Source organism: Alternaria alternata (assembly GCF_001642055.1).
Source record: "Alternaria alternata strain SRC1lrK2f unplaced genomic scaffold CC77scaffold_1, whole genome shotgun sequence".
Taxonomy (NCBI): Eukaryota; Fungi; Ascomycota; class Dothideomycetes; order Pleosporales; family Pleosporaceae; genus Alternaria; species Alternaria alternata.
The window spans coordinates 343059-363016 of record NW_017306190.1 but is presented as its reverse complement, the minus strand read 5'-3'; the positions used below and the strand labels follow the sequence as shown (position 1 = coordinate 363016).

The window sequence follows — 19958 nt, the reverse complement described above, 5'->3', positions numbered from 1 at the left end:
GAGCACCGCGTCTCTTTCACCTTGCCACGCCACCGGTCCCTCCTGAGTGCGATGCGCGATCTCGGTTTCGAATAATCTTCAGAACATGATGCGAGTCTTCCTCCTCGCACACACCTCCTGGATACCAGCTGTGCCGTCATGGACCGTTTCCGCTTTCGCCTGAACTGCATCGACAATTACCAAGCGGCACCAACAGACCTCGACCCTCCTCTACGGCGCAAATATGGTCCCGCGGGTCGCTTGGACGCGCCACAAGTCCCGGTAATTCGAGCCTTTGGTGCGACCGAGACTGGCCAAAAGGTGTGCGCTCATATCCATGGAGCGCTGCCTTACCTGTATTTGGAGTACAGTGGCAGTTTGGAGAGCGAGGTTGGTGGGTGCAACATAGCCCTTGGATAGGAACAAAACTGATGTTTCTTAGTAAATGCGTACATCCTCGACCTTCGTACCTCTATTGACCACGCTCTCGCCACCGCCTACCGACGTAACGCATACGATGGAAAGTCGTTATACGTTGGCCATATCTCCCTCGTCAAGGGCGTGCCCTTCTTTGGGTACAACGTCGGGTACAAGACTTTTTTGAAAGTCTACATGCTCAATCCTATGCATATGACGCGATTCACCGATCTTCTGCATCAGGGAGCAATCCTGAACAAGGTGTTCCAGCCATACGAGAGCCACCTACAATATCTCCTGCAATGGATGTGCGATTATAACTTGTACGGGTGTGACTACATCAACTGCGGCAAGGTACAATTCCGAGGACCCGTTCCAGACAGTGACGAGGTAGATGTCACTGTGCATAAGTGGCACGATGCCTCTATTCCTGATGAATTCATGGCCGATGAGGATCAGTATCCGCGTCAAAGCCACTGCACCCTCGAGGTCGATATATGTGTTCAAGACATCCTGAACCGGCACGAATTACAATATCGACCCATCCATCATGATTTTCTGGAACGTTCAAGCCAGCTGCCTCGCAATCCAGACGATAAGTTTGTGCCATCAATGGCTGGTCTATGGCGAGATGAAACTCGTCGGAGAAAACGTCGCATGGGTCTTTCGGGTCCTTCGAGCAGCCCATTCCCTGCCGAAGTTCTCGTGTCAATATCAGCGGATGAACGGGACACAAAGAAAGGTGGATGGATTCACGAAGAAGAATATCGAGAAATTGTCGAAAACTTGATTGTCGAGGAAAGACGAGGACAAGGAGAAGCAAGACTGGATACCTTCGTGAAGCCCGTCGCTGGTCAAGAACACATTAGGACTGCTGTAGAGAGCATCGAAGATCTCTATCCCGAGATTCTTTCTACACAACAACTCCCAAATGATGAGAACGAACTAGATGATGATTATCTGACAGAAGACGATGGTGCGTCTGTTGGTGTTGGAGCCCGACCGGCATTCGATGAACCGGGACCAAACCAGCTGCACAGTGACGCCACTACTGGCGACGAGCAAAATGAGAATCCAATAGACGCCGGTAATCAGTCCAATACTGAAGAGCAACAATCACTGGATCCCCTGACTGCATCATTACTCAAGGGCTTTAGCGACATGGAAGCTGAAGATGTGCTCATCGACGAAGGCATTGATTTGGTCGATCCGAACGATGATGGCGAACCACCCAGTAGCCCGATAAACACACGGAAGCGCTCTCTTGATTCTATAGACGAACAAGACAAGAAGCGTCAACGAGTAGCGGCCGTAACGCCAGGTACCAACAAACGCGTTTCGTTTCGCAATGCCCTTAACAAGGGTGAAGAGTCGCATCACCCTGTTCAGGCTTCGCAAGGAAGTACTAAAGCTCAGGGCCTGGGAGGACCTACTACACTTTCGTTTCCCGTAGTGAAGAATCCAAATGCACCGGGGACGATACTTCGCTTGAGCCAATCGAGGTATTCAAACTCACAAGAAGGACCAAAGACACCCGGACCGAAGTATCTTGAGGCGAAAGCCTTGCAACACTCCCCTACGACTCCGTGGACGCACCAGAAGACTTCGCCTATGATGCTCAATAGCAATACCCCAAAAGCTCGCACTCAAGCAGCCTCTCTAGTGCAGCGATTGGAAAAACTACAGAAGCACATACATCCTACTGTCTACTATGGCTGTCTACCTCCATCGGTTGAGGTTGTTGAAGGTACTTGGATGCATGCTGGACTCCCGCCGGTAATCTATCAGGATGCCTACTACAGCGAGGACAAGGATGTTCCGGATCGACCGAGAAATTATGCGGGTAAAGAGTTCATCCTACAGAACACTACGTTACCGTATCTTCCTCCGTTCGACCCCACCGGTGCGTCTCTTGCCAACATCGGAGAGTATCCGCTTGCTGTGGTAGACAAAAACAAGGAGACTACAATGAACCAAGCAAGGTCACGTCGTTGTGGCCTGCGTCACTGGGAGCTTGCTACACCTCCACCTACCTTCAAGGAGGTTGAGAGATGGAACAATCGGCGACCGAAGCCACGCAAGGTAGCGAAGTCCAAATCCGAAGCAGACGAGCTGACGCCAGCAACATCACGCAAGTTCAAGCCCATGAGTCATCTTTCACAAATCGAAGGTCCAACACAGAAGAATCCGCATGGCTTCAAATACTCTTTGAAACAAGATACGACCAGCGTCAAGCACGAGTCTCAATACATGAGCATCATGAGCTTGGAAGTACACGTGAATTCTAGAGGTTCTCTTGTACCAGACCCGGCTGAGGACGAGATCCAATGCATTTTCTGGAGCGTGCAGGGTGAGGAAAATGCGACTACCGACCGCCCACGTGCCGGCATTTTGTGCTTCTCTGACGAAGACGGCATCGCTCAACGAGTTGCTAAGCAAGCCCCAGTAGAGGTTGAATACGAGGAAGATGAGTTGGATCTGATCAACCGCGTAGTTGATATCGTCCGCCAGTTCGATCCGGACATACTCACTGGATACGAAGTACACAACAGCTCTTGGGGTTACCTCATAGAACGTGCGAGGATGAAGTACGAGTACAATCTGTGCGATGAGATCAGCAGGATGAAGTCGCAATCCCATGGCAGGTTCGGAAAGGAGGCCGATCGATGGGGCTTTACACATACTTCGACTATTCGAATCACTGGCCGCCATATGATCAACATTTGGAGAGCTATGCGAGGGGAGCTAAACTTGCTTCAGTACACTTTGGAGAACGTAGCCTTCCACTTACTCCACAAGCGCATACCACACTACCAGCATTCTGATCTTACGACTTGGTATCTAAGTGGCAAGCCACGAGATCTGGCAAAAGTGATCGATTACTTTCTAACACGCGTACAACTCAATTTCGACATTCTGGAAGCCAATGAGACTGTGCCTCGAACTAGCGAGCAAGCTCGTCTGCTTGGCGTGGACTTCTTCGCAGTCATCTCGCGAGGCTCTCAGTTTAAGGTAGAATCTACCATGTTCCGTATCGCAAAGCCCGAGAACTTCATCCTTGTTTCACCAAGCCGAAAGCAGGTCGGTCAACAGAATGCGCTTGAGTGTCTACCTCTGGTGATGGAGCCGCAGAGCGCGTTCTATTCAAGCCCGGTGCTTGTCTTGGACTTCCAATCGTTGTACCCTAGTGTGATGATCGCTTACAACTATTGCTACTCAACATGTCTTGGACGTATTGTCAGCTGGCGAGGCCAGAACAAGATGGGTTTTATGGACTTCAAGCGCGAGCCGCAATTATTGGAGCTGGTGAAAGATCACATCAACATTGCGCCAAACGGTATGATGTACGTCAAGCCAGAGATGCGGAAGTCGCTATTAGCGAAGATGCTCGGTGAGATCTTAGAGACTCGCGTGATGGTCAAGAGTGGGATGAAGCAGGACAAAGACGATAAAACATTGCAACAGCTGTTGAACAACAGGCAGTTGGCATTGAAGCTACTAGCAAACGTCACCTATGGATATGCGTCTGCGTCGTTCTCCGGTCGCATGCCATGTTCAGAGATCGCGGACAGCATCGTCCAGACTGGTCGCGAGACCCTCGAGAAAGCTATTGCGATCATTCACGCAACTGAGAAGTGGGGTGCAGAAGTCGTCTACGGAGACACTGATTCACTTTTTATCCACCTCAAAGGACGCACCAAGGACCAGGCATTCACCATTGGCGAGGAAATTGCTGCAGCCATTACCGCAGCGAACCCACGACCGATCAAACTTAAATTCGAGAAGGTATACCATCCTTGCGTTCTACTTGCGAAGAAGCGCTACGTAGGCTTCAAGTACGAACACCGGAACCAGAAGGAGCCGGACTTCGATGCAAAGGGAATCGAAACAGTCCGTCGAGACGGTACACCTGCGGAGCAAAAGATCGAAGAGAAAGCCTTGAAGCTTTTGTTCCGCACGGCAGACCTCAGTCAAGTAAAACGCTACTTCCAAGAACAATGCGCGAAGATCATGGAAGGTCGCATCAGCATCCAAGACTTCCTCTTCGCAAAAGAAGTCAAACTAGGCACATACTCTGATAGAGGTGCTCCACCACCCGGTGCCCTCATTGCCACAAAACGAATGCTCGCCGACCCGCGTGCGGAGCCTCAGTATGGCGAACGTGTGCCCTACGTAGTCATCACTGGCGCACCTGGAGCCCGCCTTATCGATCGCTGCGTCAGCCCCGAAACCCTACTGCAGAGCGATCATCTAGAGCTCGACGCGGAGTACTACATCAGCAAGAACCTTATTCCACCACTTGAACGCATATTCAACCTCGTTGGCGCCAATGTACGGCAATGGTACGACGAGATGCCCAAGACACAACGCATCCGCAACGTTTCAATTCCCATGGCTCTCAGAAATGATAAAAGCAATGCTGTTCACGCTGGTGGTAACACATCTCTCAAGAAAACACTGGAGAGCTACATGAAATCCTCACATTGCATGGTCTGCCGTTCGAAACTCACTACTTCCGCACCAGCACAGTTTCCACGTGGCGAAGTCAAACCATACGCCATGCTGCCACTATGTGTGAGCTGTCTCAAGCGCCCGGCGCATTCGCTACTATCGTTGAAGTATCGCGTCTGGGATACTGAGACACGTGTATCACAAGTTGACAGTGTGTGCCGGCGATGCTCAAACCTAGCCTGGGGCGAGGAAATCAAATGTGACAGTAGGGACTGTCCTGTGTTCTACACGCGCATCAAGGAACGCTCAAGATTATCGGCATTGCAGGATAGTGTCTTTCCTCTCATTGAACTAATGGAGAAAGAGGATGATGAGACATACCTGGAAAGGGAAGAAAGCAGAGTGAAAGATGCGAGTAAAAAACTGGCTTGGTGAAGTTCTCGCCATTAGCTTGAGTATTGGTCACATACATTGATTCCAGTGCGAGCTACTTCGAATCCAAAAACGTATAACAAGTCTTGATCTTTCCACCTATGATAGTCAGGATATCTTCACCCACCAGCCCCATCTCCCCACTGCCAGGTCTCTTGATACCCCATTTCACCTTCGTCACCCATACATCATCTTCATCGTCATGTTTCAAGCACTCGACTTCATCTAGATATTTCATTAGTTCTTCCGGTCGTTCAAGAAGTCGTTATGACCCAAAGTTTACCTAGAGCAACAAACTCATCGCCTACTTCACCCATACTTTGTATCTTGTTCACCATTTCACTAATGGCCTCGTGTGATTTAAAAACACCTAGCGCGTCTACAAAGAGCACATCTGCGCTTGGTACCCAGAGATCGGTGATGGCTTGCATACGTGTAGAAACGTCTTTCTGACCGAAGATGGATGAGAGGTTGAGGAGTGTTAGGGATTTGGCACGGGATTGAGGGGTTGACATCTCTGTAAATGACGAGGTAGAGAGAAGTAAACGATGTGAGGGAGATTGTGTTATGTGAAATGGTTTACAACTCGAAACGAGTGAGAGACCAGAGGTTTATGGCTTGATGGTATATTATATTAAGATGAGTCGTGAGTAAGCAAAAGCTATATGCACTAACGGAAATGGGTAGGAGAAAGAACCCTGCTCATGCAGCAGCAGTTCTGACATGGGTTAGCAGCCGCAATTGTAAGGATAGAGAAGCAGTTGATTATAACCAACACAGAGCAGGTCTCGATTGAATGCAAGGTCTACTGGCATATCAGTAATGTAGCATGAACTCTTCTATATATTGTCACCATCCTCCAGCTCTACAATGAGAACATCCAGACCATCAACATCTTTGTAAGGTGGAGGCGGTGGACTCATGTAAGGTGGAGGTGGTGTTGAATCCACCACATAGGTATCCAGGCAGGGCTCGCCTTTAGCAGTAACGGGTAGCCATGTATCAACTTCATTGCGACGCCCAACATCGATCTCACCTAATTCGCAATCGATCTCTGTGTTCTCCAATCGTTGAACAATATGATACGCTGTTTCGATTGCGAGGTAGACGATGAGGAACTGGAGAAAGATGGTAGCCATGATGATGAATGCAATCGATGACAAGAATGCGTCGTCAATGTCCTCAGGGGAGGACTCCATTATGATAGGGAGTTCGAACTGGGGATCTCGAAATATATCGGACATGTGGATATCGGGTTTCAAAGTTAGTTGACGCGGTGTTGGTTGACGGTCCTTTCCAAGTGGTGCTAAGAAGCATGAGCTGATTCAATGTATACCTGGACGCGGCATTGTGAAGTAGGTGCTGTGCAATTTTGATGCGTTTCCTTGTGAAAAACGCGGGATTATTACCATAGAAGGTCTATATATCATGCTGAATGTGTGCTGTGACTACAGAAGTCAACACAGAAGGAGGCTTTAGGATGGAGTTGCAGCGACAGGCGGGGGCCGGGCAGTGCAGGATGTGGCACTAGTATGAATGAGGATTAGTACACACCCTTGACCGTTTTCCTACCTAGGTGGCCAGCCGGAGGACTGATCCGCGCCCTCTACAACTTAGCCGCCATCAGGACTATCTCCCCTAAGACTCTTTCCTTTTCTTATCGCTGGTTTCAACTTGATAGGCCTCTGCCGTTTCTCGAGTCGTGTGCTACCGCTCAGTCTTTCGTCCTTGGCAGTGTTTTATCACTATACCTTCAGCGAATCGCTGAGCGACCACGGAAGCGTAACAATTTCAAAAAGCACATAAGTGGCTTAAAAAGGTATTGAAAACACGCATAAGCACTTGGGGAGTTAGCCTGTACGATGACTGCATTCAGTTTCAATTTAACATACAAGGGACTATGACACCAAGTCCACGCACGCACGGAATAAATCTTACGATGTTGGGGGTGGGCTTTTGGGTCTGCTAGAGGCCTAGATTCATAGGGCAACAGTCACTGGTCTGGCTTTGGCGAACAGTAGGATTGAATCGCTCTAGTTGTATTTCACTGCAGGCCCTATGATCGTCGTGGGAATGAATCTCACGCAAGGCGGGAATCCTGCTGATAGCTGCCATCGAAGCTAACATGGACTGCCAACGGATGCTGACGGAATATCAGCATATCAGCAAGGTTGATTTGCCGCTCGCTGTATGCATTGAGAACAGGCCGCATTTGGGGTAGCTGACAGCACCTCGTATGTGATTTGCTAGTGGCTTCCAAGCATGTTCTATGACCTATCGCAGCAGGGTGATGATGTCGCTAGCTCTTACCTCTCTCGCGGTCACCTATATGAACAAGAAGGCTCCCGAACACAAGCCTGATGGGCAAATCGACTCTTATCTTCAGTAGTGTCAACGCGCAGTTTTCGAACAGCCTTGCACATTCCTGCAGCATTGCATACGTTACTACCACATCTGTTGGAACAACACAAAGCCTTTTGATTCAGTGCATAGTAGCGGCCATCGCTTGCGACCTTGTCATATTGTTTGTCCGTACTTAGGCACCCAAGATGGCGACTTTCGAGAAGGGTAGCGCAGCGCTTCCTAAGGCCCTTCAAAACCTCACGGCTTTACAGGTTTCAATTACCGTAATCGTTCTTGTAGGAACATAGCCGTGGCTAGTGATTTGATATAGTAGTCTGATATAGCAGTAGTTGTTCACAAGATGGATTGTCCAAGGCGTATACCGATTATACTTCCATCCATTGAGCCACTTCCCCGGCCCAAGATTTTCCGCTTTCACCCGCATACCAGTAAGTATGCCTGTACGAACCGGATGTGAGGGGTATACTAACCTCATGCACTTACACTTAGCAACTCTACGCTACGTTTGCGGGTAGATTGCCGTTCTACGTTGCTGACTGTCACAACAAATATGGACATGTTGTGCGCATATCACCCTACGAGATTAGTTTTACCAACTCTGAAGCATGGCGGTAAGATCTCAAAGCCTACAGAACATGTATCTCACTGACCTCGTACCTTAGTGACATCTACGGTTACGGGTCCAAAACTGGTCTTGGTTCCGCGCCTCCAAAGCATTGGCCCCGCTACGGTACAAATCCTAACGGCGTGCCCTCCTTACTACAAGATTCAGACGACACGAATCACGCTCGCGTACGTAAGATTTTCAGTCCGGCGTTTTCGGAACGTGCTATCAAGGAGCAAGAGCCATTGTTCATGAAGTACGTCGACGATTTGGTACAGATTCTCAAAGACGGAACCGTCTCCAGCACTACCGGCACTGCAACATACGATGTGGTCGACTTATACAGTTTCACAACCTTTGACGTGATGAGTGATCTTACCTTCGGAGAGTCCCTCCATATGCTCAAGACTGGCACCTACGATCCATGGGTGGGTACCGTTCTCGGCTTCATGAAAGCAAGCTTGCGTATTAACCTCATCAACACCCACTACCCGCTCGCTGCTAAGGTTCTGAAACCCATCATGGAATTTCTGTTCTCGAAAACGCGATCCCGACTCTTCGACACGAACAGCAAGCGCGTCACAAAGAGATTAGAGAAGGGGAGAGAGAGTAAGGTTGGGGTTGACTTATGGGATCTAGTGCTGAATCAGGAAGAGAAGGGCAAGCAGGGTCTGAGCAGGGGGGAGATGGACAGCAATGCTACTACATTCATGGTAGCGGGTACAGAAACTACGGCGACATTGTTGACCGGACTGACCTACCTGCTACTGACGCATCCAGAATGTCATGCGAAACTTGTCAAAGAGATCCGAACCACGTTTCAAGAAGAGGCAAACATCAACATGGAAGCTATCGCAAAATTACCATACCTCAAAGCGTGCATCAGCGAAGCTTTTAGGCTGTATCCGCCCGTTGCAGTAGGGTTATTGCATCTGACTCCTAGCGATGGATCAACAGTATGCGGACACTTTGTCCCACCAAATGTAAGTTCATTTAGATATCATGTCAATCATGTGAGCATAGCTAATTCAAATACCCCATAAGACCACCGTCTCAGCAACGCACTACGCCATGTACACTTCCGCCAGAAACTTCACCGACCCCCTTTGCTTCATTCCCGAACGCTGGACCGACGATGCAAGATTCGCAAATGACGATCGTGCGGCTGTGCAGCCGTTCTCTGTAGGCCCAAGAGATTGTTTGGGAAAGAAGTAAGATTTGCAACAGATATGATTGTGACGTCTGACTGACTGCTATCATAGTATGGCGTACCATGAGATGCGACTGATTATTACGAAAGTACTGTGGAACTTTGATCTGGAGTTGCCTGAGGGGAACGGGAATTGGTTCGACCAGACTGTGTTTACGCTCTGGCAGAAGGGACCGTTGAACGTGAAGGTGAGGATGGCGCAACAAGCGTGATGGGTGGAACGTCTGTGGTGTACTGTCTCTAGTGACGAAAGTCGTTGTTTGTATCATGAAATGGTCATACACGTTATCAAAACATAGCCTATTTACACTGTTGAAGATATGATCATTACCATCCCCACAGCGTCTTTATCGTATCACCGAACGTTGCTTGACCAGCCTCTTTTCTCTTCATACGAGCTACCCGTTCTTCGATGAATGTCTGCTCTAGTTGTTTTGAGACACCAGTCTGCGCCCGGATTTCACCTACTATGGCCATCCTCTCAATCTCTCGCTCTTCTGGTGTCAAACTTTGAAGCTTCTTTTCGTACTCCTTTCGTACATCGGGCTTGATCTGGCTCCAGACCTCTGTGTCGTCCAAAGTGGTACTTGACTTGCCAATCTCAGCTACAGGTACAGCTTTCCGTGGTGTTGACGATGCGCCACCCACTGCGTCGACGACATTTCGTTTCGACAAGATGCTTTCGAATTTCGGTACTGGTCGGCCCTCTGCTTTCGCCTTCTCCATCTCCTCTTCTTGTTGTATCATGCGCTGGTAGAGTTTATCTGCGTGCATTTGTATCCGCTCGTCTTCCTCCGGTGACCGCTCGTCCATGGTCATGTATCCCAGCGCCTTCAGAAACTTGGATTGTGTATCATAGCAGCGGTTGAACTTGCGCGACTCGGCGATACACATGGTTCCTGCTGACCACCACGACTTTGGATTCCGGAAGCATTCAAATTGTTCCATGTACTCGAGTGCACAGTTTTCCATGGCTACTCGTCCAATTGAGGCTTTGCGGTCGTTGTAGGCGTCTACGAGATCTCGTAACCGGTCTTGCTCCGACTTTCCACGATCATCGATGATATTTTGAGGGGTATAATTCTTCCATAAGTCGGCATAGCGGCCATCCTGGAATTGCGATTGCGGCGGTACGACGGGTTTTTGGGCGTCTGTTTGTGTTTGCGGTTGCGATTGAGATTGTGTCTGAGTTGGCGATTCGGTGGGCTTTTCTTTGGGAGCGGGCGGCAGTGAGGGTTTCGGGCCAGTGGGCGCTTCTTTTTTGAGGAAGTCGCGGAGGGAGGGATCGAGTTGGTCTTGCCCGTTGGAGCTATCGCCGCTTCCCCAGAGCCAGCCCATGGTTGCGTCGGAGTATGTCTTGGTTCGTGTTGGCGCGGTGAGCAGGTGAAAGTTCCCAAGTTGCGGGGACAGTGAACATGGGTTCGGCAGTCCGAGCTTTGGGACATGTTCTAGCGCGTCTGTCTCACAACATCGACTCGATTACGCGACGAGACGACACCAACCCCGACAATTGTTACGACCGACATTGTTATGGCGCCAGTCGGTATGTCTTGTTGTTCCATAGTCGTGGATTTGGGACCAGTGCTTACAAGCTCGTAGATCGCCGCGAACATCGACAACAACGCGTGCGCGGTGCTGGGTAAGACAATCTTAGAGATCTTGAGACACGCAAATGCTGACAACCACAGACCCTCATCTGTCCAGGCTTCTTTTGGCTTCAACTTCGGCGCTCTTGGCTCCCAACCAGCCAAACAACCCGCTCCTGCGCCTCAACCATCACCGCGTCGAACACCAGCCCGAAGTACCCCTCGCGCTGCAAATGGCTCAGCACAGCGGCAGAGAAGCGCGTCGCTCCAGCGCAATAGTGCTTCCAAACGGACAAGCACGCCGAAAGATAACACTGTAACCCCGCAGTTAGGCAAGAGGAAGCGGGGTTCTCCAAACGCGCAACCGGGCGCAGACGATGGGGCGGAAGATGAGCTGAGTCCTGGTCGGGAGCAGGCCGTGCGCTCCATCGAGAAGAGCAGGAGAGTCGTCGGCACGGTTCCACTTATACGTGAGGAGCAAGACAATGTACCAGACGAGTTATCTATATTGGACGAGGGCACCAGTACTGTACGCGAGACAGTCTTCGCCAGATCTACAGTAATCAAGCGGACGCCTCCACAAGCATCGTCGCAAATACGCGCGTCCCCTGGAAGCTCCCGCAAAAAGACGCCCGCTACCGAAAGAGTCGAGGAAGCGTCGGTCGCATCACGGCCATCGACAGCAAGACGATCCAAATCCACGGATCCTGGCCCAGCCACACCCAGTGTGCTTCCAAACGGGCAACCGAGATCATCGTCCGCTTCACAGTCCGGAACTGTTCTTGAAACACCAACCGCAGCTCCAGCGCATGAAGACGGTGAGGATGAGTTATCGCCACAACTCAATGAATCCACACCACGAGTGGTTGGTAGCGAACCGCGGCCGCAGCCAATGACACAAGCAGAGACAGAAATGCATGTAGACGAGCTCTCTCCACCCAGCCAACCGACTCCAATCCAGATATCACCGATAGCAAACGGCATATCAACGCTACAGATAAATGAGCATGAACCTGTGGAGCAAACCACTACACCGCTGCTGGCCAAACGCGGAAGACCGCGACGTGTTTCAGAGAATGAAACTGCGGAGCAGGAAGCCCTTCCGGAACCCGCTACGGCGAAGCCCGCCAAACGAGGAAGGCCGCCACGAGTAGCAGAGGATATCCAGAAAGAAGAGACACCTCAAGCAAAACCTACTAAGCGTGGCAGACCAAGGAAAGAAGTTGCAGTCCAGCAAAGCGAACTTCAAGCAACGCCAGACGTGCACAAGTCAGACCAAACAAATGGCGTGGATCCTACGGCGAAAGAAGCAGAGGTTGTCGACGAACTCTCCCCTTACCATGAACGGACGCCTATACATCCTCCGAATTCGACCACCCGGAAAAAGGATGTTGTAGAAATCTCTAGTGCGGATGAAGACTCGGACGCATCCGAAGAACCGGAAGTCGAAGAACCGGAAGTCGAAGAACCAGCTGAACCTTCTCCACGACCTAAGACAAGCAAACCATCTCCCGAACAGATGCGGCGCGTCAAGTCTACGACGGAGAAGCCCCCTCGCAAACGCCAGAAATTTGAGGGACCGAAGCATGCCATCTCTATCATGCGTATCAAAGGCTCTACCGTTCGAGGCATCACAGTCGCAGACACTACGCGTACTATTCTAGAAGGAACAATCGACCAACGTCTCAGCCGTATGGCCGAGAAGTTGCAAGCCTCACAAGACTCCGCTCGGCGCAAGGAACTACGAACAGAGATCAACCTCTCATTGTCCTTCAAGGAGAGCCTTAACGAGAAGCTGCTAGACTTGCAGGATGCTAACGATCTCCTGAGCGCCAACTTCAAGAAAACCAAGTTGCTCAAACGCGACAATGCCGAGCTACGCAAGGAAATTCTCAGTCTCCAAGACAGCAGGCAAGAGATTGCCATCGAACACGACAATATCCAAGCACGTTACGACGCAGAGAAAGCCGAAGCCGAGGCCAGAAATACCCTGAGTGACAACATGTTTGAGATTGAGGCTGCAATAAAGAATGGGCGTGATAAGGCACGTAAGGAAGGTAGAGAAAACGAGGGTCCCCAAATTCCACTTGGCATGCTACTGGAAACAGTAGGAAATGATGTTGCCTCGCGTGGTGGCGGTCTTCTTGCCAATATTAAGGGACTCAATGGGCTCTTGGAGCGAGCTGCAGGCTGGCTCGAAGGAAGAGCCTGATTGCACAGCGAATAGCTGGATGGCGTTTATTCTTGTGTACTTTCGGATACGATACCCGGCAAAACCGCCACCTTTGATATGATATTTGTCGTTCTTACATCTCACTATCTTCATCTTGCACTGCCTCAGCGCGATTATAGCGAAATTTGAAAAGCTATTCACGAGGTCTAGACTGCGGATAGTCCTGTTTGCTGCAGTGCTACCAGGAGTAGTCGCGTGTCTGCTTTCTTTCGGTCTAGCGGCCGCTTCGCAGATCTGGGGGCATCGGATCCGCTTTCATGCACATTGCGTAACCGTGCATCATCGCAGCAGACAATGACCTTGCTGTGCGCATCACAGGGTCCAGAGAACCGTTAAGTTAACAGTCCAGCCACCTAGTCTACGCTCATCTGACAGCTCCTTCTACATCTCGTGGGTTTCTGAGGCTCCGTCTATTCCCGTGTTGACACTCGCGCTTTGCCCTTCTCAGATTTTGACTTCCAAAGGCCAAAGCTTCTCATCCTCCTCGTCTGCAATTGTACAAGGTGCATCCAGCATAGACCCTTCCTTCCAGAAAAAGCAAAAGTCTTGTAATCAGCCTTGTGTTTCGCTTTCATTAAGGACCCCATCATTGTGTAGGTGGAAAGGCAAAGAGCATACGCGGACGAAGAGATTAGCTTCTGCCGACCTCGGGAGTATCACCGGACCTATCCCACCAAGCCTACTGTTTCTCCGAAGTTCACCGGATTGATACACGACCCAACTGACGTAGATTGGTCTTACATCAACTAACTCCAAGATGACTCGCGGACCTATCACCTGCGACACTAGCCTCCCAAAAACACCGAAGACGACTTTAGCACCAGCCACGCCAACAACCTCGGTCGCACCCCCTAAGACCCCACCGTCGACGAAATTTCCTCGCAATCCGTCGAACAAATTCTGGGCCCAGGAACAGCAGAGAAGATTATTCCTGGAACACCTGAAACGATGGTCCTTGAGCCACGACTCGAGCACTTTCTTCCAAGGCAAGATAAGTTTGCTTCCTCCTGAGCCTGGTGTGAATGAGGGTCTGGCGCTGGGCAAGACTGTGACCTGTATCCTGACCGACTCGAGCTTTACGGATTTCAGGAAGACTGTTGCTATTAGACTTTTCAACCCGCAAAAGAACAGTAAGAAGGGCACGACAGGCCATTTTGAACGGAATATGAAGAACAAGAGCATGGACCTATTCAGAAGCGATATGAGGCTCGCTGAGCACCGAGAAGATTGTTATACTAGAGAAGAGGATGCGTGGCCATTGTCTCCGTCAAAGCTGAACCCATCGACCAGCTACTACTACAAACTCGTCATCCGTTACGGCTCTGGCTGGCTCTCAGCACGCGACTACCTAAACAAACTCTACTTCTCGCATTTCGCAGCTCGTTTCCCAGGCCGGAATGTCAACTGCGTCACGGGCACGGCCGACCACTTTTTTGGCGTTCGTTCCAAAGCTCTTGGTCCACCACCCTGCGATAGAGACACAGTACCCATCCAGCCGCTCTTTCATCCCTTCCAACGCCTACCCACTGAGCTACAGGAGATGATCCTCATGACAGCCGTCGGTCTGACACGCGATTGCGATCTCACCAACGACCCGCGCAGAAACTGCAGCAACAATCCAAAAGCTACCGAGAGACCAATCAGTCTATCAACCATGCTACGAATCTCACGCCATATCTACACCACAATGCAACCGTATATATTCCATAGCACGACTTTTCACTTCGGCCTAAGCGGCACTACAAACTTCCTCTGGCAATCTGGACCCGTTCATCGCCCTCAGATACGGCGTCTGGCTTTCCATTTTGGGAAGAATGCTTTACTCCACTGTGTGCGTTGGTTAGCCGCAGATCCTATCTTTGATCTCTTGGAACCCCCGCAACCGAATGGTGGTTCTGGATTACCGCTCTTCTGGCGCTGTCAGTTGCGCGCTCTGGCACAGGAAGTGCATCTTTTGGAACTTGTTGTTGATATTGAGGGGATACCGAAAGCGGATATTGCCATGGTGGTTAGGATATTAAGGGGTGTGTTTGGCAGTGTTGAGAGAGTGAAGTTTGTGGATGGTGCTGCGCGCGGTAAAACAGAGGTTGTTGACAAGGGAGACGAGAGGTTAGCTGGCCTTGGGATAGGCTCGTGGAGGGACATGGTGAAGGGATACATCGAGAGGTATCGCCGCCAGATTGGCTGGCACAATTGGCATTTCAAGATGGACTTGGTGCCGCTGAAGGAGGAAGAGGTCGATGATTTGATGGATAAGGAGATGGAGTTTTTTGATAATTGATGACTGTGAATCGATGCTAACGATACAGGACGGGCGTTTCTTTGGGTAATGATCTAAGGGGAACGGGCTACGAATCATGAGTCATGCATTCAAATTCTCTGTATATATTGCTAGAAGTTCTTAGAATGTGTGTTATAGTTCCAGCACGATATGAGGGGTCCTTAGAACATCATATCGAAGATAAAACAGGGCGGTGACTTAAACACTGCTATTGATGCTCTACCGACAGGGTGGAAATGATAAAGCTACAGCGATGTTACAGTAAAATTGTCGGGCTCGTTTGATGTTCTAACGCCGCTATGGCATCGCTTTTATGAGAGGCTTTCTTCGCCCTAGGCTTTACCAATTCATTGGCTATATGCAGAGTTTACACCATCGAGACTTGGAATATGCAGGGAACGTTTTGTAGGATGAAATGAAAACACCATTGAAGGTGGGAAAGCTTTAATTGACATTACGCCTAAGTATGCCCAGCCTTTTGAACCCATTGTCCAAACGCCAGTAGCAGAAGAAGTTGACATGACAGGTATCCTGTAGCCCATACCAAACGCCGTGACTATGCAAACAAGACTAGAACAGGAGTAGAACAAAACGCTCACACTATACAAAACCATTGTCTCAGTAACTAAGTACTTCCATGACTCCTCAGTTTCCTCCCTGCTGCAAGTCCAGGGCCGACGCTATTGCCAAAGTTTGTAATGTTCTCTACATCACCACGGTCGCCAGCAACGCCGACCGTCTTCCTCGTCACCTTCTTCATGGGAAGCTTACTTCCATCATCGCCGTTGGTTCGCATCTTTTTACTTGGAGGAGCGCCATTGTTCAGCGAATCGCAAGATGATTGGGATACGAGACGGGGAAGAGGCTGAGTATGAGCTTCCTGCGCCACCACGTTAACATCTAGCTCCCGCAAGGAAGTGGGGTTGCCTGTTGGGATGTTTGAGATGGTGTGGGCGTGCGCACTGATGGAGTGGGAGAAGTTGAGTTTATTAGCCGTGAAGGTAAAGTCGGTCGGAGAACTGAGGGCGTTTGTAGCGTCATTGAAGATAGGTTGCTTGGAGGGGCTGCGCGCTGTGGAATCGGCGGTTGTAGGGCGGTCTCGAAGGCGAGAGAGGATTGTCTCGTGTGCTTCGGTGCGTGGCAGAGTTGAGGGGAAAGTGTACGAGACGCGTTGGGGTGTTTCGCCAGTGGGGTTGTACTCGATCAAGTTCTGCGAACCAACGACCTCGCGAAGCTCTTGGAGCGGCGCACGAATGTCTGCGTCTGCAGCAAGTGCTGGCAGGGTCTCTTTCAGAGTACTTGCTTGTGCTGACATGTCCGATTCGAGAGATTGAACGCGATCAAATGATGAAGATAGATGATCGCCGATGCTAGAGTAGGAAGCTGCCACTGTCGACGACAAAGCACCCAGCGACGCGATGTGAGCCGTGTGGTGGGTGTTGTTTTGTTCGCGGACTCGGGCCACGATGTCGTCTAGAGCCTGGAGTTGAGTGTCCAAGTGTGCCATCTGTGCCTCCACTGTCTTGACAGTGCTTTCGTGAACAGATGTAGTCGTGTCCTTGATCGAGGTGGAATGCTGAGTTGCAGCTGCAAAGTCTGACTTGATCTTGGTCTTGACAGCATCTCTTGACTTCGAGACACCTGCGAGGATGTCTCTCGATTTATCTGACCACGCAATAACACCATCGGCATAGGCATCTTGCTTCGTTTCGAATACAGCATTTGCAGTATTCAGCTCCTCTCGTACAGACTGGAGCTTCTCTTCCAGTCTCTTCTCCTGCGCATCAGCATTCGCGTTAACGATCGCGGTAATCTGCGACAACAGCTGTTGGCGGTCTTCGGCCGACCTCTGCTTCTCCTCATTCACGACCTTCTCTAGCTGACCCTGAGAAGATTTGCTCGCTTCGACCAAAGCTGCGTTGGCCTCGACCACTTGCTGGTGGAGCCGTTCGTTCTCAGTCTGCTGCTCGCTCAGATTCTTGACTAGATCGTCAAAAGTCGTCTTGAAGTCACGGCCTAGTCCAGCATATGATGCGTGAACCTGGGTATGGAAAGCATCCAGTTCTGTAATGATGTTGGCAGAGATTGTTTCTGCCGCCGCTGACAGCTCATCCAGCCCTGCGCCAATCTTCGTCTTGACATCTTCACGAAGAGTTTTGATCTCTTCTAGAACTTCATTCATGTGATCACGTGCTTGTGCAGTCTGGCCATTGACTTCCTGCTCAGATGTCTGGTATGCCTCCATCTTTTCCTGTAGGAAGGATTGCGAAGTGCCAAGCTTCTCAAGCTCATCTCTGACGAACGATTGCATACGTTCTGATATGGCGTTCATCAGTTGTTCTTGTTGCTGTTGGAACTCTTCAATCCGATCCTCCACCATACGAGTAGTATCAACAACCTGGCTTTGGGAGGAACTCCAATTCCGTCGGTTCTGGGATTGGAGTTCTGACTTGCGCCGGATTTTTGACCGCAGACCATCGATGGCTGATGTAGTCTTGCCGAGCGTTGAGATCATGTCTTTTCCAACTTCTGCCAGCTCTTGCTCAGTCTTCTGGTGCGCCTTCCGTAGCTCCGTCTCTTCTGCCAGATTTTCACGCGTGTGCTCCAGAACAATCTCTGTCTTCTCCAGTATACCCTTGGTGCCGTCCAAAGCCAGCTGCGTTTGTTCGTTGTCTTTCTTCAAGGTTTGGAAGTTGGTTGTGAGCTTGAACAGGTCTTCCACCTTATTACGGAGGTTGACCTCCATGGTTTCGAGCCGGTCGCGTTGCTCTTCGCTAAGGATTCGTCTCGATTCGCTGACTGTGGTAATCTCCTCGTAGTTCTCCTGCGTGAGATAAACACCATTGCGTTGCCGGGTCGCTATCAGTTCGCTCTTTAGCTTCTCGATCTCGGCGGTGTATTCTTTGAGTAGAGTCTTCTTGTTGATGGGCTGGTTCATTTGTGGCTTGTTTCGGATGTTCTTCGCGCGGAAAGCGTAATCGAGTGTGGATATCGTTTCTTCGAGATTGCTCTTCGCGGGCGACAATGTTGCGATGATACATGTTTTCGTGCGACCACCTAGTGAGTCTTGCAGCAAACGGGTCAGTTTTGATTCCCTGTACGGAATGTGAGAACTGCGCTCCACGAGTGCGTTGATAACACGACCCAATGTTAGCAAACTCTTGTTAATAAGACCGGCCTCTGCTGCGCGCTTGTTCTCAGCACCACTGCGTTGAATATTCTCACTACCCGCAAGATCGACAAGGTTGAGCTTTCCGGCGCTCAAATACTCCTGGCCATCCTCTGTTGTTCGCTTGATGTAGACGGTGATGGTGAAGACTGTGTGACTTCGCGAACTGAGGTCATTGCACTTGGTCGCAGCTACCTGTCGCTTGTGACTTCCGTTGCGCAACATTGTAATTCCTTCAGTAGCAGTCTTAAGATGGCACTCTTCCATACCCTGAACCATAGTTGTGGTAGAGCCCTTCTTGCTGTTATCGTCGTAGATCTTGAGTTTCGTCGCGTCGTCCGGGGACAGCAGATCACGGAGTTCTTCGTTGTATAATTCGATGAATGAACATTTGACCGAATTGTCGATCTCGTCGGCTTCGAGGCGTTCAAAGAGCGCGTACAGGACGCGTGGTACGATACCGGCGGCATCTGGAAGGGGGAGGACGTTTGAGATGTCACCAGTCATGGTGTAGGTTTTACCCGTACCGGTTTGACCGTATGCGAAGATTGTGCAGTTGAAGCCGTTAATGACCTGCAAGCTTATTAGTGAAGTTCATCGTACTTGTCTTGTCCCAACTCACTTCGTCCAAAATGGGTGCCACAACTTCGTCGTAGATCATGGCCTGGTCGGCAGCCGGGGAGAAGACCTTGTCGAATTGATATGTCTTGTTGCTCAGCGCACTCGGACCCATGGAAAGGTCTACTGCTGTGCCTCTGATTCCGTTGGTCGATACCACGACGCCGCTGTTTTCGCGTACTTCGCGATCATTGCGCCCTCTACACCGGACCACGACGTTGATGTTTGTTTCCTCTCCTCCATCGCCGTCGAAGTCAATTTTTCGCTTGAGAGGTGACGATCGTGGTATTCTCGCGGAAGCTACTGATTCTGCTCGCGAGGAGCGGCCGTCCATCGCAGGTGTTGCCGAACGGCCACGCGCCAGATGAGGGGGGCGCGTCGTGGGAGGGCGCATGCTCGTATTCCGCTTGACCGGCGGTCCTGGTCTTGGTAGTCCAGACATATTGACGTTCTGGGTAGGGTGAACGTGTATGTGCTGGGTTAGTATGTCATGCGTCTGGTGTTGCGGAACCTGCAGCAAAGTAAACAGTCGGTAAACACATGCACGCAGGGATCCGTCAGGCACGGACTGCGCGCTATTAGCCGTCGCGAACACCTCGCGCTACGTCAATGC

The 19958-nt window shown here is 50.5% G+C and overlaps 8 protein-coding genes across 8 annotated transcripts; 4 read left to right on the top strand and 4 right to left on the bottom strand.

The window, feature by feature from the left end:
• The first annotated feature begins 19 nt into the window (after window positions 1-19).
• On the top strand, window positions 20-5411 carry CC77DRAFT_1045592 (hypothetical protein). The gene is made up of 2 exons (XM_018527408.1): window positions 20-373; window positions 422-5411. The coding sequence occupies exons 1-2, from the start codon at window positions 139-141 to the stop codon at window positions 5281-5283; spliced, it is 5097 nt and encodes a 1698-aa protein (XP_018391205.1). The 5' UTR covers window positions 20-138; the 3' UTR covers window positions 5284-5411.
• Window positions 5336-5795, bottom strand: CC77DRAFT_1089767 (hypothetical protein; the record flags this gene model as incomplete). Its single annotated transcript, XM_018529489.1, has 2 exons — window positions 5336-5505; window positions 5564-5795. The coding sequence occupies 2 exons, from the start codon at window positions 5793-5795 to the stop codon at window positions 5336-5338; spliced, it is 402 nt and encodes a 133-aa protein (XP_018391204.1).
• A 121-nt stretch (window positions 5796-5916) lies between these two features.
• CC77DRAFT_1015151 (hypothetical protein) lies at window positions 5917-6729 on the bottom strand. Its single transcript, XM_018523970.1, has one exon. The coding sequence runs from the start codon at window positions 6522-6524 to the stop codon at window positions 6120-6122; it is 405 nt and encodes a 134-aa protein (XP_018391203.1). The 5' UTR covers window positions 6525-6729; the 3' UTR covers window positions 5917-6119.
• Window positions 6730-7829: 1100 nt separating this feature from the next.
• On the top strand, window positions 7830-9670 carry CC77DRAFT_1055907 (cytochrome P450 46A1; the record flags this gene model as incomplete). Its single annotated transcript, XM_018527863.1, has 6 exons — window positions 7830-7919; window positions 7974-8072; window positions 8134-8255; window positions 8307-9231; window positions 9293-9459; window positions 9511-9670. 6 exons carry the CDS (start codon window positions 7830-7832, stop codon window positions 9668-9670), a joined length of 1563 nt encoding a protein of 520 aa, XP_018391202.1.
• A 13-nt stretch (window positions 9671-9683) lies between these two features.
• CC77DRAFT_1015149 (hypothetical protein) lies at window positions 9684-10853 on the bottom strand. The gene has a single exon (XM_018523969.1). It carries the CDS (start codon window positions 10794-10796, stop codon window positions 9786-9788), a length of 1011 nt encoding a protein of 336 aa, XP_018391201.1. The 5' UTR covers window positions 10797-10853; the 3' UTR covers window positions 9684-9785.
• A 135-nt stretch (window positions 10854-10988) lies between these two features.
• CC77DRAFT_1026946 (hypothetical protein) lies at window positions 10989-13256 on the top strand (the record flags this gene model as incomplete). Its single annotated transcript, XM_018526341.1, has 3 exons — window positions 10989-11001; window positions 11058-11097; window positions 11147-13256. 3 exons carry the CDS (start codon window positions 10989-10991, stop codon window positions 13254-13256), a joined length of 2163 nt encoding a protein of 720 aa, XP_018391200.1.
• Window positions 13257-13546: 290 nt separating this feature from the next.
• Window positions 13547-15885, top strand: CC77DRAFT_6341 (hypothetical protein). Its single transcript, XM_018532544.1, has one exon. It carries the CDS (start codon window positions 14035-14037, stop codon window positions 15556-15558), a length of 1524 nt encoding a protein of 507 aa, XP_018391199.1. The 5' UTR covers window positions 13547-14034; the 3' UTR covers window positions 15559-15885.
• A 33-nt stretch (window positions 15886-15918) lies between these two features.
• On the bottom strand, window positions 15919-19840 carry CC77DRAFT_951807 (kinesin family protein-like protein). Its single transcript, XM_018535399.1, has 2 exons — window positions 19350-19840; window positions 15919-19300 (listed from the first exon to the last, which is right to left on the bottom strand). The coding sequence occupies exons 1-2, from the start codon at window positions 19785-19787 to the stop codon at window positions 16184-16186; spliced, it is 3555 nt and encodes a 1184-aa protein (XP_018391198.1). The 5' UTR covers window positions 19788-19840; the 3' UTR covers window positions 15919-16183.
• Between the last annotated feature and the right edge of the window lie 118 nt (window positions 19841-19958).